At 26.9% G+C, this 18,447-nt stretch overlaps 2 protein-coding genes across 2 annotated transcripts in view; one reads left to right on the top strand and one right to left on the bottom strand.

Annotated features, from left to right (window-relative positions):
* Cubn (Cubilin) overlaps window positions 1–10,258 on the bottom strand; it is a 31,380-nt gene extending 21,122 nt beyond the window's left edge. The window contains exons 1-20 of the mRNA XM_089228628.1: window positions 10,064–10,258; window positions 9,783–9,912; window positions 9,527–9,706; window positions 9,416–9,457; window positions 9,207–9,347; window positions 5,408–5,656; window positions 5,174–5,321; window positions 4,902–5,002; window positions 4,446–4,569; window positions 4,189–4,380; window positions 3,968–4,117; window positions 3,696–3,883; window positions 3,469–3,640; window positions 3,212–3,396; window positions 2,967–3,138; window positions 2,670–2,875; window positions 2,415–2,574; window positions 1,966–2,153; window positions 396–570; window positions 92–317 (exon numbers count right to left, since the gene is read on the bottom strand). Of these exons, the coding sequence (XP_089084754.1) occupies window positions 92–317; window positions 396–570; window positions 1,966–2,153; window positions 2,415–2,574; window positions 2,670–2,875; window positions 2,967–3,138; window positions 3,212–3,396; window positions 3,469–3,640; window positions 3,696–3,883; window positions 3,968–4,117; window positions 4,189–4,380; window positions 4,446–4,569; window positions 4,902–5,002; window positions 5,174–5,321; window positions 5,408–5,656; window positions 9,207–9,347; window positions 9,416–9,457; window positions 9,527–9,706; window positions 9,783–9,912; window positions 10,064–10,143 (3,209 nt within the window). The 5' untranslated portion in view covers window positions 10,144–10,258. The remainder of the gene's footprint in view (window positions 1–91; window positions 318–395; window positions 571–1,965; window positions 2,154–2,414; window positions 2,575–2,669; window positions 2,876–2,966; window positions 3,139–3,211; window positions 3,397–3,468; window positions 3,641–3,695; window positions 3,884–3,967; window positions 4,118–4,188; window positions 4,381–4,445; window positions 4,570–4,901; window positions 5,003–5,173; window positions 5,322–5,407; window positions 5,657–9,206; window positions 9,348–9,415; window positions 9,458–9,526; window positions 9,707–9,782; window positions 9,913–10,063) is intronic.
* Window positions 10,259–11,725: 1,467 nt separating this feature from the next.
* Window positions 11,726–17,035, top strand: LOC107166259 (alpha-tocopherol transfer protein-like). Its single transcript, XM_089229131.1, has 6 exons — window positions 11,726–11,919; window positions 14,301–14,451; window positions 14,551–14,803; window positions 15,604–15,714; window positions 16,258–16,366; window positions 16,795–17,035. Exons 1-6 carry the CDS (start codon window positions 11,796–11,798, stop codon window positions 16,950–16,952), a joined length of 906 nt encoding a protein of 301 aa, XP_089085257.1. The 5' UTR covers window positions 11,726–11,795; the 3' UTR covers window positions 16,953–17,035.
* The last annotated feature ends 1,412 nt before the right edge of the window (window positions 17,036–18,447 follow it).

The raw sequence follows: 18,447 nt of genomic DNA, 5'->3' as shown, positions 1-18,447 counted from the left end.
TTATTTTGAATATTAAATTTAATATAATTGATATAACCTAAGTAATTGTTTAATTAATTGAGGTTATATTTCTATTAAATAATATAATTACCTAGCAATTTTTGATGAATTTCCTGAATTACTATTATCATAAATTTCAACATAATCATTGTTACAAGCGTGTTGATTTTCTAAGGAAAATGTTAGCCAAGTTATTTGTATTTGACTAGATTCATTCACAGATATAATCCATTTACACATCTGATTGTGTAAATATTGCTCTGAATGTTTTGACGATTGTATGATACCAGATGGCTCCTTCAAAATACCACCACATGCTAAAAAATTAAAAATAAATAAGAAATCATAATTATTATTCTTAGAAATTAAACTCAATAGGTTATTATATTGTTTACCTATATCAATGGTTGAATAGTTTGCTCGAAATCCTTTATTGGAATTAGAATGATCAGTAGAAAATTTTAACCACATATAATTATGTGTTGATATGTAAGGGAGTTTAGGAAGTTTTTCAATATTTCCACATAACAGTGCAATTTTAGTTGAATTCTCGTTGTCTCCGTCCCTGATCTGAAATGGTTATAAATTACATATAATATTTTATTTAAAATAAATTTCTAAACTTATTATTATTTTAGTTTACAAAAGTTATAAAATATAGAAATCAGAAATAATTTTAATTCTTAGAATAAATGTTAATAAATAATTATTCCAAAATACCGAAAATGTTAATTTATTTCTTGATATAAGATGATCAAAAATATAAAGCACATAGGTAATATAATTTTTTATAAGAAGTATCTACATTTAGTTTTTTTTAAATACGTTCTTAAGTTTTTAATGTTTCATTTATTGTTTCATTATTTATTATTATGTACAACAAAAATCAATTTATGTATTTATGCCTGTAGCTTATAAACTATTGGCACTCAATCTTTTTTCTTCAGCATGTATTCTTCATGAGAGTCATTCATTTTAAATTTTAAATTTAATATTTTATTACTATATTGCACGTACTTATTGTGTACGTGCAATACAAATATAGTTTAATTTTTTTTTGAAACATTAATTGTTAATATGGTTATGTAAACCATAGGCGGTAGGTCACTTTGATGACCGAAGATTTGGGCATCGGTATTACCTATAGACACAAAAACTACTCGACCAATTTTAATGAAAGTTTCAGCTGGATATTATTCTTAGAGACATCAAGAAAGTTGAAAGAGGAGTTTTAACTACGTTTGAAAATATACTGTGTTATATCCAATTCACCACACCTAGATTATATCCATACCCATATCTGCCAAATTATTTCATAAAGTGAAATAAACCCATGTCAATTTAACGGTGAACCGAGCTACACAATAATCAATAATCGTTATATGTTTTTTAATTTTTTTTCAGGCATACTGAGTTTATACAGCTGGTTATAATATAAGGGGATATGGAAAATCCTATCTACCCCCATGTAGTTGTTGTTAATCAAAAATAATAATTTTACATTCTCAGGTTGTCTAGAATCTACACACTCTTTTACGCTATGGAAAGTTGTCTACGACTACCTTAGAATATTTTAAACTGAATTTTCATTGTAAACATTGTGTATATTGTTGTGCTGTCAAATTTATCCACAATCCGTATCTTCAGCATCGTCGATACCACCAAAAAAAGCTAGTTATAATATATTTTAATTAAGTTAATTTTATTCTTAATAGTTATTCAATAAAAGTATTTTTATCTAATTTTTATTCAACTTAATTTTTTTGAGAAAGATATAAATCAAAAATTAAATCTGGTTAACATATTTATAAAGATACTATCAAACTTTATTGATTTACAGTATAATGAAATATAAAATGTTATATATTTAACATAACATGAACTATACAATAATATAACTATTAAAAATCAATTATATTTATTGCAGCTCTGGATGTATATAAAATATTTAAAAAATCAAATTACCTCTAATGAATCATAAAGGCATTTTGGATAAGATAGATCTTCAATTTCCATATCCAAAAATGTTAATCGAATTGCTTTTCCAACTGGTTGTGCGATAAGATACTCACATATTTTATTTTTTGGATAAGGATTTGGATAGAATGGTGATTCAATAATACCTTTACTGTCTGTAAACGTTCCACCACACACTAAAAAAAATATACATAATATCATATTTTTAAGTTAATAAAATTTAAAAAAATATATTTAAAAAATATCTTTATGCCTATCTAAGTGACTAAGTATATAAACTATTACCAATTACTTAAAAAAATGTAATCATTTATTAAATATTGATTTTAATAGATAAAAATGGTAATATTATGATAAAAATAAATATTTTTAATCGCAAATCCTATAGATAAAAAAAAATAACCATTTAAACAAATGTATTTAATAGTTATACATACATGTTTCATATTTTATTGTAAATCCTTCAGCTGTAGATGCAAAATCAGTTTTGAAAATAATAGTGACTTCATTACTGTTCGTGATTATTGGTTGATCAAACCTTGTTGAACCACAATAACGACCAATTAATGGTGATTTAATATTAGGTCCATCATAAATCTATTACAAGTTGTTAAAAAATATACATTTTTGATATAAGTACTGATAGTATTATTTTTGCAATATTTTATGCCAATACCATAAATAACACATACTTCCAAAAAATCTGTTGAACAATTTGTTGTTTGTTCGATACCAAACTTCTTTACGAATGCAAGTTTTAGTTTCTGTCTCAAAGGCATTCGTATATGCCACTCACAATTTAAATTGTCCATATAATTATTATTATCACTTGTTAAATCTACTGGTGAAGATATAATTCCAGACGGGCTTGTATGAATACCACCACATCCTGGTACTCCTAATTAAAAATATAAATATAAATTTAAATCGAATTGCTTAATAATATCAAAATAATGATAGAGATATAGGTATATGGAAATATTAAATACCTTCAATTACGCTGTACGTCAGTTGAAACCCATAGTCTTGGCCAGAAGCATCGGAATGGAAGTGCAAACTTAAATGTGGACCTGAAGTCAATATTGGAGGAGGTAAACCATTGAAAGTAGTATTACATAATTTAGCCAACATTGGACTGTGCTGAGTAAACCCATCTCTAATCTACATTTATAATTTAATAGTTAAATATTTATTATGGTTTTAACAGTGAATATTGCCTGTATTAATGTGTTACCTCTAAATAATCATAACTACAATTTATATGTCGCTCAAATCTTAATGAAAAGAAATTTAATTGAATTCTTTTTCCTGGAATGGCGTTCAATGTCCAATAGCAATCACGATTTGGTGGATATTTTCCTGGGGAACCAGGAGAAGACAATGTTCCGTGTGAATCAATATTTAATGTACCACCACAGTCTAAGAAAACCAATATGATATTTTTAATTAAGTTAAAATAATATGTTTAAATATAACAAAATTAAATGTTACCTGGTTGTATTGTTGTGTAATTTAACTGGAAACCTCGAAAATTTTTGGATCCATCAGATCGAAAATGTACAATAACTGAATAAGAATCCGAAATGATGCTATTGTTTAAAGGTAAAGAATTTCCACAAAATTTGCCCAACACCTTTCCGTCCACATCGTCACTATTTACAATCTAAAACAACTCAAAAGTATAATAAAAAATATAAGAATAAATAAATCATTTATACCTCAACATAGTCGAATGAACAAGTATTTGTTTTTTCAATATCAATCCAAACAAAAGACATATTTATAACAAAGGACGAATTTACATCGATCGTCCACGCACAATTCGTGTTACTCTGATACGTTAATGAAGTATTTGAATCGGGAAACTTAATTGTTCCATTGAAGGTGTCAAAATAACCACCACAACCTTAAATATATCTTAATATTAAAAAATGTTTGAACACATAATGTTTTTTTATTATACAGCACGTGTTCTTATAAATATACTTACTTTCTACAAATGATTCACAAAATATTCCAAAATATCCATCAGTACAGATACAAGTAAATTCACCGGGTTCTAGTTCGGGAAGACATTGTCCATTATTTTGGCATGGATTTGATAAGCATGGATTTTCCGCACGAATATTACATGTTCGTCCTAGAATTAATTTAACTCATCTCGAAATAATCATACTTAAACTCAATCATTTTTTGTCAGCAAAATATTACCTGTATAACCCGTATCACAAAGACACAAAAAACTATTATTTGAACTCAAAAGGCATTCACCATGGGAACCACAAGGATTATTCGTACAAGGTTCTATTGCTGTTTTATTGTTTTTAATGCATCCATTAATTCCGACTCCATTACCAGTATACCCCTGCCGACATGTACACTGAATGGTTGTTTCAGCATAAACTAAGAAAAATAACACAATATTTTATATGACATAAAAAATCAAATACCGTTTCAATCTTTTTTACCAGTGCAATCAGCATTTGGATGACATCCTCCGTTATCAATCGCACAGACTCCTCCGGATATGTAAACACAGTTAAAACCATCACCGCTATAACCAGCTGGACACGGTTTACATTTGAAAGAACCCTTGAAGAGAAACAAAAATGTATAATTTTTTTTATATTATTAAATTCAATTTCCTGACAAAAACTTGAGATTATTAATTGTCACCCCATTATAATTTTCAATATAAAATAGCAAACATGAAATAATCAATAATCTTTAATATGCGTAATAATTAACACATTAAATTAGAATAATATCATATAAAGAAGGTTTAATTGAGGTTTTTGTCGAGTTGAAAATAAAATTAACAGTAACACAAATATTAAAAAGAACAAAGTGTTTAACTTGAACTGCATGTAACTCATAATTTTTGATCAACTTAAACATTTAGTATAAACAAAATTCGCACATACTCTATTGTTAACGCATTGAACTCTGGGATTCAAACTGCAGCCGCCGTTATTTATTAGACACTCGTTGATGTCTGTGCACACGAATCCATCTCCCTCGTAACCTAATGAAACATGCACAGATCATGATGACGTTATGAAATGTGATTTTTGCAATAGTATTATGCACCTATATTGTATATTTGTAAACTGTACATCGTACATGTATGTTTACCCTATATATATATATAGGTACCTATGTCTTTGTGTAAACATAAGGACTAAAGTGTAATCACCTGCGGGACAGTTTCCGCAAGTAAACGACCCTCTGGTGTTCCTGCACTCGACCGGTGGGTTTACTGAGCACGCGTGCTTGTTTTCTTTGCATTCGTCCACGTCTTTTGTACAAGCCGGATTTTGTCCTCCGTCCATGGTAGTCCAACCCTTTATTAAAATACAAAATTACATAAGATAGAATGAACAAAATCTCGAACAATTATTGTCCGTTTGAGCGAAGGTGTGGCACTGACCTGCTCGCAAATGCAAGTGTAACCGATCGCCGACGGTTGATTGATGCACACGCCGTTACCGCAGAGCTCCGACGACATTGCCGCGTTGCAATCGTTCTTTCTTTTCGTACAGTGCAAACCGAACCAGTTCGCCGCGCATACACACTCGTAACTTCCCGGCGTGTTCTTGCATTCCGCTCCATTTTGACATCCTAAGCCTGTGTGAATGAAACGCACACATTCGTCTACGTCCAGTTCACACAATCTACCCTACAACGTGTATAAAATATTTATTAGCCATCACGTGTGTTTTAAATATTTTTTCAAGGATTTACAATACGATATCCATAGCGGCGTATGATTGTTGAAAAAATAACCAATTAGAACAATTAGGTACCTAGTAATAAATAACATGTACATTTATGTAGATACAATATACATATTACATACTATATTTATATTTATGGTCAGTGATGGGTAAGGATACATAATATATCATGCAAATGCACGGTCATTTCAAGCGGAAGAAGTGGGTTCATGGTCTTTGAACTCCCCTTCCTTTATTGTTTGGCAGGGAGTTACCCGTTTCCACTAAAATAATATTGGCCGTTTCCGCCATAGCCCTTTTCCGCCAAAAACGAAAAAGGTACGATTCCCGTTTCCGCCAAAAGACATTTCCGCAATAAAAAAGTTTGGAAACCAATGGTCTTAATTTTTAAGCAATATATGTTGTGGTATATATATAAAATAAAATAGTAATGTATAATGTAGGCAATAGCAACGTGCGTGAAGTTGGCCCACCCATTTTTATTTTGCTTGCTGATCATAAACGGCTAACTCACAAATTCTAAAAGTGAACTCGCAAATTCTCGCAAATAACTCGCAAAATATTGGTGAAGATTTTAAGTCGCTACTCTAAAGTGGGTGGGCCAACTCGCCAACTTCACGTGTATTGTGTAATAGCAATGACATTTGAAAATAATTGTGAAATTGCAAATAGGTACAACATTATAATATATAATATAATATACAGCGATAATCTTCGATAATTGTTGATAATCGTCGATAACAGAAGGAAGTACATTATACTGTATTACTGTATCATAGTTTATTTATAATTTGCACACAATAATTATCTGACTAATGTTAAATTCTTATATTCTAATTCAGTATCTGTTCTGTTTGTCATCAGTTTAACAACAGTTAATACGATTTTCAAAATGGAATTTGTTAATAATTTTCGTGGCATTTTTAATTATTTAAAAATAACGATATGTTTTTTCAAAACTATATAAGACTATATTTGACCTATACTTGTATTATAATTTGAAATAGTTAAATATAATGTATTATTATTATCTACTTGTATTATCATAATTTATAATTTATAATAATAAAAATATTTTTATATGATAAGAATATATAATATTTGTACATGGTTCCCAAATTGACGGAAACGTCTTTTCACAAAAATAAATTTTGGCGGAAACGGGCGATGCCCGTTTGGTAAACTAAATCTACAAATGGGCACAATTCATAACGTGATATGTGATTTTATAGAAAAATAATGAAAACTATTATTTTAGATTTTGAGCGGAGCGATGAATGTATTGATTTTATTACCATGATGTGTGTAGTTTTTTTTTGTGTGTCTGTCATCACGTTTTGGGGCAGTAAAAATGCTTCGATTTTTGACTTCAGTACCTCGTTCGATCAGAAAGTGAATCTAGTTGGTACTTTGGGGGGTCAAAAGTAAAAAATTCTTAATACTTTTCTAAATAATCGAGAAAAACAAACTAAAAATTAAAGAAAAAACGGAAAATTTTACGCACACTCATTTTTTGACAAAATCGATTTTGGTTTTTGATGTAACATTAAAACGAATGACCATAGATACATGAAATTTTCACCGAATGTTTATATAAGTATATTCTATCCACCATGAAATTTTCAAAAAATTTCGATTTAAGTTAAACTATTCATAGGCGTTTGAAATTTTCGATCATTATTAGTTTATTTTAATTAATATCGATAAAAATTTATTTGTTAAGCAGAAAAGCTTGAAAATTTAATACAAGGCTTTTAACATATTGTTGCAATATCAGTTGAAAAATAAAAGAAATTCATTGTCACAATTTTTTTTTTATAAGCGTTCAAAGTTTGAATTTTGACAAAATACGTAAAAATCACAAAAATTCACAAATTATTTTAAGCTAGAAATTCATAAAAATTTTCTTTTTAAATCTAAGATTTGAAAATATAATACAAGGCTCCTAACATATTTTTACAATAGCAGTTGAAATATAAAAGAAATACATAGTCACAATTTTTTTTATAAGCATTCAAAGTGAATTTTGACAACATATTATGTAAAAATCACGAAAATTTGTAAATTATTTTATGCTAGAAATTCATAAAAAATTTTCCTTTTATATCTAAGATTTGAAAATTTAATACAAAGCTCATAATATATTTTTACAATAGCAGTTGCAAAATAAAAGAAAAATAAAGTCACAATTTTTATTTACAAGCATTCAAATTTTGAATTTTGACAACATACGTAAAAATCATGAAAATTCGTAAATTATTTTATGCTGGAAATTCATAAAAAATTTCCCTTTTATATCTAAGAATTTAAAATTTTATATAAGGCTCCTAACATATTTTCACAATAGCAGGTGAAAAATAAAAGAAATATATTGGCAAAATTTTTTTTACAAGCGTTCTTTGAATTTCGACAACATATGTAAAAATCACGAAAATTCGCAAATTATTTTAAACTAGAAAACTTTCTTTTTAAATCTAAGATTTGAACAATTTAATAATCTATAATATATCCTAGACAGATAAACCGTCTTTGCTCCGAATCATTTTTCGTATACAATGATATAATATCATTGGATTCAAATTTAATTCCATCCATTACAATAACCCACTTGTAACCTACTGTACAGCAGAGCGACATCCACGACTTACCAGATTTTTTTTGTTTTTCAATGTACCTACCTGTGTATACAGATATTTACAGTGGCGCACGCAGGAACCAGTTCAGTTATAACTATAGGGCCCCCAAATGTATTTGTTTGCATATTTGGCGCTGCCAACTCTTTACGCTTTATTCAACGATCTAAATATTCAGATGGACCAGATGAATAGTTATGTATTTTTAGTGTCTGATAAAGAGACCAGAGTGGGACCCCCTAAATTAAAATTTAGCACATTTTATAACAACTGAATTCAAATAATACGTAAATATTCAATATTACGTATTTTTGTATATTTTTAAGTAGATGCATATTTTTAAATATTTTTGGAATATAAGTACATATTTCGTTTACCTACTAATTATTTCGTATTTTTATATTTACCTATACACAGCCACATTGAAAGTCAAAATTATTTTACGGGAAAAACTCGTATGTTTAATCTGTCGGAAATCGTATTAGAAATCGTCGTAGTAAATAAAAATCAAATAATTAAACGATTTTTGATACAGCCATTATATGCCTGTTATAAAAACTAATTTATTTTAGTGACTAATTGCTTTAGTTTGTTCATTAATTTTTCTATTCAGTACTTAAATTTTATATACGATTCAAATTTTATAAATTTATAATGTTGAATAAAAAAATTTTGTAAAATATTTCATTTTTTTAACCTCTACGTGTTTTGGCAGAACTGACCACATATATATTTACGTATTCTAGCTTTATTATTAGTTATAACATTAAAACTCTTGTCCTAATTTATTTATATTGAAAATACATATTTTATATTATCATACTAAACTAATGTTATTTTTTTACATATAGACACTAACCTGCCAATTGTGTGGACAATTACATTGAAATCCGTTGTACAAATCTATACACGAACCACCATTTTGACAAGGATTACTCAAGCATTCACTTATTGATAAAAGGTTTATGAGATTGTTAACTTTTTTTTCCAAATTAGTAAGCTAAAAAATAAAAATCACATAGAGATTATTTAAATTGTTTACAAATCAAATTCTATTTAAGAACTCACTCTAATTCCAAGTCTTGCTCCATTCAAAGTTGTATCACCTTTCTATATAAATACAATTATACTGTATTATATTTATAATTTAACAAACATATCATTATAAAATTGTCTTACTCTCTTATTGGTAGCCAATGTTAACGATGTTCCATTCAAAATTTGCATTTCCAGCGCAGTGACCCGACTAGTTAATCCCTTAGGACCTTCGATTATTGGTACTATATTTTTTATCAAATCCGCAAATGCAGGTAAATCATTTAACCGAAACGACTCAACTACATCCCAAGCTTCTTTAGCCTAATCAATATTTAGGTAAAAAAAGCTATCCAATAAATATAATCTAAATTTTAATATTGGTAATAAATTTTAATACCATTCCGACAACTTTGAGTAAGTTTTCATTATTCACATTTATATATCCCTGGCCTTTTGTATTTAATGAAATATTGTGGTCCGTAGCACTTTCAATGTATAAATGGCCATTATCAGACCGAAATCGTGGCCTAAAGTTGTATTGTTTCAAAATAATAATTAACTAATGTACAATAATTTTTTTTATTTCAATTGCTTATTAAATCTTAATGAAGTAGTCGTTGTTTAATATTATATAATATAACTATATTATTAAAACAAAGAGTTTATATAGGTACTTACTGATTACTATATAATCCGTTCACAGTATTAAATAACATTAATAGTAAAATAAATAATGAACAATTGCCATTCTTTTTCATTTTGATGAATGCCTGATATTAAATAAAATAGGAATTGACTAACATAAAGCTAAATTAATAACATGTTACACAGTTAAACCTCAAAATATGTGATATTTGTTCAAAGCTTTACCACTAATTAAACTGAATTAGAATGAAATATTACATGTTTTAATAGTTAGTACCATGCACAGCTTGAATCCATATATTATTATTATTATTAGTCTCTCACATAGATAATAGGAATCCACCCCCAAAACCGATAAGTTATACATCATCTGATTTTACTCAACTGTCAAGTTAATTATGATAATTCTAATTGTATTATGTCTGTAATAAAGATAATATTATTTTTATACACTGTTCAGAAAATTGAAATTACATATAACGTTATCATAATATTATATACAGAACTCATAGCTAAATTTTCAAAAGTCCAAATCATATAATCTCTAAAAAGTCCTACGAATTCAGAAAATGTACAATAAATAAGTCTATTAATATTAAAAAAAATTGAATAAATCATACTATTAAAAATATGATAAGTGGTTTTTCATTGAAAATATCTAAAAAAAAAGATATCAAAACGAAAATTCAAATTGGCGCTTATGACGTAGTAATAGGTACATAATTTACATATTGAAATTACGTACTATTAATAGTATCTGGTCTTATATTATCTGAAATATATATAGAAATAAATTCTATTTTAATTAATTAATGTTACACCTTAATAACTACAAACCTAATATACTTATTAATAATACCGTTTTCATCTTTAGGTACTCGTAGTTTAAATTTTTTACTAATTTTCATGTCAAGATAAGCATATCTTAAGTACTTAACTATAGCTTTCATTCTGGTCCATATTATACACATATTGTACATTTATCTAACCCAAGTTGGTTTAAACAACATTATATTCTATAAGCCCGTGTTAAACTTCCTGAAACTGTGAGCATCTAAAACGATTTAAATTTCGACATTTTAAAATGTAATCGTTGATTTAATTGTTTGTGTGTAGTTAAATTAAAGTAAATATTAAAAACTAAATAGAACAGTAATTAGATTCTTTGAGATGTAAATATATAATGAAACTATCTACATAATAAAATATATAGATAATAGACACATTTCTTAACATTAATAAATACCAACACTTAGAATAATGAATAATGTTAAGTTATAATGGACCTTGTTTATTTATTAAATTCGTACCTAGATAATAATCAATTACTGACTTTTTTTAGGTTAAAATCTGTTAAAAAAAATAGTGAATAATCAAAACTTACAATTTATACTTTGGCACTTCTAAACTTTCCATCATAACAAATAATTATATTAACTATAGGAACAGTTAAATCTTTTGATATTTATTTATATATTGTACAAACATGCACTTCAATATTTCATATTGTTATGAGTTATTTTATTCGGTATAAATTGTATGTGTAATCTCTCAGTAGTCAGTATTAGTCATTATACTATATAAACACTATAAAAGAAACTAGAAACGAAAAAACTCTTAGAGATAAGATTAACAAATTCATCGTATTAATATATTATGCACTACTTATAATAACGTAATTCTCAATATATTTAAGTTTATAAGTATTTAGTCGGTCATAGAAAGTAAAATAGAACATTTCTACACACGTCGTTTAAACACTACAATGTTTACTGAATCAAAACAAGAAGTTTATACGGATGAAGAACTCATTGCAAAAGTCGGCGCTGACAATGTCGATATCATCAAAGAATGGTTATCAAAGCAACCCCATTTACCAAAAATATCAGGTACTATGGTAACTTGTAAGAATTTAATTGAGTTTAGAATTATAAATAGCGTTTAATTGATGAATATTTATAAAATTCTGGCTTCGGCATTTAATTTGACAAATGATGTTAACCACTTGTTTTATTTTTGAACAAAAATTAAGCATTGATTATTACAGGCAGGTAGGAACTAAATACTATTGACAGATATTATTTAATAATATATTATTATAACTATATGAGAAAATTAAATATAAGTTTAAATAAAACGAAATCTAAGATTTATATTACATATAGTTACAAAACATTTTATGAAATTTATTAAAATTATGTACAAAAAAGCCGTCTTACTCTTGCGTAACTACATTACGAAAGCGAGTAGCTTAGGTACCTACTGCAATGTATTTTTATTATCAACTATAATACAATAATAATGATACTATATTTTTATTGAGTGACGTGTTATAAAACGATATGAATGGTAAACTTGTTTATCAATTACAATATCATATTGTTTAATGTTTTTAAGATATATATGTGTACTGTATATAGATTACAGTATTGAGTATGTCACTTTAACGTCTGTGTTAAATTTAAATTCAACGATTAATCTACACAAAACACGATTCTGGGTGGAGACCACCCGTCAGCCTATATTATTATGGAGATTTTAATTTATATATTTTATATTGTCTAAGTAATTTATTTTTGTTGTAATAATACTGGAAGTTTAACTAAATTGTTACCAAAACAAGTTGCATTGGGCCATTGGATGTTAGATATATATAACTATTACTAATATTATTTCATACAATAATAATAGTACCTAGCTGTTATTAACTTATAAGCTTATACCGATAAACCTCCCGGAAACGATATAGATTAAGATTAATTTAAATATTTTAGACTAACTTCATAGTGTATATAGTAAACAATAATATATACGTAGTGGTGGAAAGTTTCAAGTATCTGCCAACAAAATACAAATAACAGTTTTTAAATTACAGCAAAATTTGTATACTAATTTTTCATTTGATATCCTCGTAGAATTTTAATTTTAAGCAATGTGAAAATAAATCGTGAATAGTACCTATCTGTATGATAATTTTGGTTTTTAAAAGAGTAACTTGCCTTGTTAATTGCATGCTATTAAAAATTTAAGATCTAATCTAAGAATAACATGACTTATTAAAATATATCATCGAATTTCCGATAAATTAAGTTTATTTCTAATCAACAGCTTTTAAAAAGGTGGGCAAGTGGATATTACTCTGATATAACAATGTAAAATAAACATTTGCTGAAAATGTCAAGTATCTACATACAACTATTCATTTAGAAAATAAGAAAATCGTTCCATGTGAAATTTAATAAATATTCAATGTCATAAAAATTAAAATTCGTAATACAAAAGTTATTGTGGTTTATAATCAACTTTGAAAAAAAATTTTCGAATACAAATTATGTCCTATATTTTAAATTTTAAAAGTTTTTCCTTATGTATTCTAAAAATGTTTTAACTCAACGTAACAAACTATAGTTCCAAATACAATTTCAACAGAATTTGGTAACCCTGATTTTTCAGTGGTTTATGTTGGCTATTATGAATCTATATTAAATACTTATTCAATAAAAAGTTATCTTAATATCAACAATTGTAAATAAATATATATATATATATAGTATATACATATGTATATATAAATATTCCGTGAAAATTTCAAGTATCTTAGGTCATATTTTATATATTAGCTAGAGTAGGTACATCAAAAATACTGGGCGTCTACGATAATTGGGCCACTACTGTTTATTATTATTATTATTATTAGAGAATATATAACATAATCTATACTCAAAGGAATAACAAGAATATATACTAAAATAGTTTAAAAAACATGAATATGGCAGGGAAGAAACCATCCAGTGACCGCACTTCCTTTTGCTTAAATATATACATATTACATATATATATATATAATATATTATATAAATAATTTTCTTTCCGTCAATTATTAATAAGATCTCTGCACCAATTTTTATTTTTAATCTACGTGGTGGGTTTTCAGGAATCGTATGAGTGACTTGTGACTAGGCAAAATATTAGAGGGTTAATAAATTATATTAATTAACATTTTTAAATCTGATAAATGTGTGAAATAATAATAATCGTAGATCCCCCTTTACAAAACTCATAGATTTGCCTTTATATAAATTTAAAACCGTGTTAGTGAGTATTGAAATTAATTTTTTTTTAGGCCCTTAAATTAATAATAATAATAATAAAAACATTTAAGAAATATTTTAATAACATTGATTAATGGATTAATGATAATGATTAGTAAATAACTAGGTACATTATTGGATATTAATTAATGTTAGGTAATGTTCTAATATTTATGCAGACAAGCAATTGGTGATATTTTTAAACTGCTGTCGGTGTAAACTGGAAACTACGAAAAAAATGATTGACGCATATTATACTATCAGAACTCAAAATCCTGACATATTTAGCAATAGGAATATTACCGAACTCCAGAAAACTTTCAATTTATTGTAAGAATTTGAATCACTGTTGTCTTACTAAACTGATCTGCTCGTGCGTTAATAAAAAAAAGAAATCAAATAAAAATTCTGCTATTTTCACGATTGCAGTTATTTTCATAAAATGCCGTTGCTACCAGACGGCTCTCGAGCGGGATTTTCGCGTTTAAGAGACTTCAACTCTAACGTTTTTAACGCGTTAGACACAATACGACTTGTGTTTGCAATGTTTGATGTAAGCATCGATGAGGATCCACTGGCGCCGGAATGGAAATTTGTGATGGATATGACTGGATTCTCAATGGGTCATTTGACTAAGCTCACCAATTTGTCTCTAATGAAAAAATGCATGACCTACGTGCAAGTAAATATAAATTACAATTACAATATTATATAATATATGAATTCGAATAAAAATGTATCATATATTATGTTCACCCAGAAATAAATAGAATGCTCATTGCTCTAAGTGCCTCGAAGTTTATACTTGATACCTGCAGTTTTTAAATCAGAGCATCATAAAATTAATTCCACAGGTTTTGTGTAAATAAATAATAAAAATTAAATCTTTAAAACATTTTCATATTATTATACAAATGTTTAAGTTAATATAACCGATTATTACCATTTACCAAACTGTTGTAGACCAAATTTATATTTAAAATAACCTACTTAATGAATACTTACATTTTAAATTATTAAAATAATTAGTGCCTTGTTGTTTCTAACCTTATAAGTTATAGGTAAGTAACTTATTACTTACACTGTTTATTATTTCTTTAAAAAACAATACTTTAAGCTACAACATTAGTAGACCTCATATATTATAATCTTTGTGGCTTGCAATTAATAACGTTTGATATTGAAAGCCATGACATTACATACAGCTTTTGGTTTAAAAAAAGAGCATACAACCTTGTCGAAACAACTCCTAAAATATAAAAAATTTTATGAACCTCTAAAATAATTTTATCCTTCATATTGTTAGCAAATTAAATTCTGGGTGCAACCTTACTATGACCTAACTACCTACGTAATACGTACTATAGGTAAACCTTTATAGTATATACACAATATTCTAAATACTCTTGTACAATTCGGAATAGCGCTTGAAATATTTAATAACATCCCAAATTGATTGATTTGAAATTTTTATTTTTGTAGATAGCTCTGCCAATGCGCTTAACAGCCGTCCACTTGATAAACGCTCCACCACTGGCTAACCAATTGATGATGTTTTTAAAGCCATTAATGTACAAACATTTATATTCGATGGTAAGATTAAATTGAAAATTTTTTAGAATAAATCTTAATTCTATGATTTATTGTAACGTTTGTTTCCACGCGTTTATCGTATAAAAAAAATCCGATAATCCATTAATACTGTCGAAAATAATTGGAAATTGATTCCAATATGGTGAAATATATGATCATAATTTATAAACAGGTCCACAATTATAATTTCAAGAGACAGATTCACTTAGGTATTACATACTTAACACTTAAACTAAAAAAATAAAAGTTTTGGGGTTATCTCATAGCATTTTCCTTAGAATTTATATGATAAAATGTAGGAATACAAAAACAATTTAATATACCCAATTTAGTTCGATGTATTTCTGATTTCATATAATAAAATAAACTACGTTATTGTTAATCTTTATAAAATCTTTTCTTGGTGTTCCATCACGTAGGTACAAGAGACACAAATAACAAAACCTTAGTTCTGTGTCCTATAAAAGTGACTAAAACTCGATTGTTTACTGATAAATAGTACGTTCATTAAATTATTATTATTAAGACTAATTTTAAATGCAGATTTCAGTACACCCAGCAAATGATATGGACAGTGTTTACAAATTTATACCAAAAGAATACTTTGCCAGCGATTTGGGTGGAAAAGCTCCTTCATTTGAAGCCAGAAAAGGTATAAACATAAATATATATATTTATATATATACATCACCTATTATATACTCACTGTCACATACTTACATAAAATTAACAGCAATATGATGAAACATGCAAGCAAAAAAAATATGCACGGTCTAAAAAGCTTACTCTTTGAAATCCATTTTAACTAAAATGTGTAACATAAACAGTATCGTAGCTATAAATTATGAAATAGTTATCAATTGCAAAACAATTATTTCAAGGTCTAGTAAACAGCAAACCTAATAAAGTAAACACATATATTATTATAAAATGTACCTATTGGCTATTATACATTTTTTATGTCTAACAAACGATTTGTAAAAATTGTTTACATCTATTTTCTAACAGTATTTAAGTGTGAGTGTGGCTATATATGTAAAATAATACAATTAATCAATTTTGTTTTTAAATATTTTATAGGAGAAACAGAGAGTAATTTTGAGGTATACAAGATTTTTTTTGAAAACGACGATAAATTCAACCATGTAGACGAGAACAAGCGAATTGATAAAGATAATCGATTTAATTCAACAAGCTATGGGCTCGAAGGATCGTTTAAAAAACTAGAACTGGACTAAACTCCAGTTTTTTTTATACATATATTTATTATATTGTAATTTTACTGTATAATATTATAAAAATATACCAAATCAATCGAAAATCGTTATGCACATTTTAATTTAAATAAATACTACGCCGTCATGATGGTTGAATAATAGTTATATAGATATTAAACTCTTTATATGATTGAAATTATTAAATACTGATCTAGATCTATTGACTTACATAATACTATCATTGATGATCTACTCCATTTATCGAAAGAAAAATAATCTTAGATGAAACATACTAAGGATGCAACCACCACGTATTATTATTATATTGTTAATATCTGCCACGAGTCCCTGAATTAGAAGTAAGGTGTTCGATGTGCGCATCCTCGTTGGTTACCATCACAGTATTATTCTTTATCTTACAGTCTTAGTTCGAAGTTAATATTTTTATATTGTTACCATAGACTTTATAAGATAGTATAAGGTCTATGATTATTATATTAATTATCATATTATTATAATTTATAATATGAATAAAATTATACTATTTTTTTAATGTTATGATTATTATTATGTTTTATATTATTATATGAGGAACTAGGTATAATACTATTTATTCAATATAATTCAATAATAAAAACATAAATGGTTATTTGAAAACAAATTATCCGTGGATATATTATATGCAAGAAGTTACATCGCGAGTAGGTACGCATATCAAACACCTAATTCGGTGACTTCACTGATATATGCAACATTTTGTATAGTACGGACAAATTCTATACTCTATCAAAGTCTATACATAGTAATTAGTGTATGATCTAAGAAAATAATAATTTAAAGAAGTCTATGTCATCAACATGACGTTGCCACATAGGTTTCTGAAAAAACTGGAAGAAAAGTTCTCTGATTTCTACCACAATTTTAGAGATAACTAATTTCAATGTTGGAGTACTATTAATAAAAAAAATTTTTAAAAAGATATTCAACTACTTTACTTTGCATTAGCAAAATTTAAGAGAAATCCAATGAAAACACTTTTAATAAGATATTTTACGTAGTTGTGTCTACATGCTAACAAAATGAAATGATTTCCTGATGAGTGATGAGTATACACTGTCCCGCGCGAGGATTTAGCCATTGCGATATCTCATGGAATAATGGAGATATCAAAATTCTGATTTTGTCACAGGGATGAAAACTACAATTATTTCACTTTTAAATTTATTTTAATGTTTTAGTAAAAAATTTAAAAAAAATATTTTTTTTATTATTTCCAAAGAAAGCAATTTTGTAGAGTTAATTTTTCTGAAAATATTGAAGTTTCAAAGTTGTATATTCAATAATATCCTGATTTTAATATTTTTTTCTAGTTTTAAAGAAATAAAGCATGATTATAATAATATATATATAATTTATAACATTTATAACTAGGCACACTGAAATCGTACGACCAAACGAACGAGCACGCGCGCGGCGCAGCATCAAACATGTTTGATAACGTACAGTGTTAAATAAT

The sequence above is a fragment of the Diuraphis noxia genome, unplaced genomic scaffold (genome assembly GCF_037042655.1).
Source record: "Diuraphis noxia isolate RWA-SAM2 unplaced genomic scaffold, SU_Dnox_SAM2 contig0005, whole genome shotgun sequence".
Taxonomy (NCBI): Eukaryota; Metazoa; Arthropoda; class Insecta; order Hemiptera; family Aphididae; genus Diuraphis; species Diuraphis noxia.
Note: the sequence above shows the minus strand (reverse complement) of the source record. Positions and strands in the feature narration are given on the sequence as shown.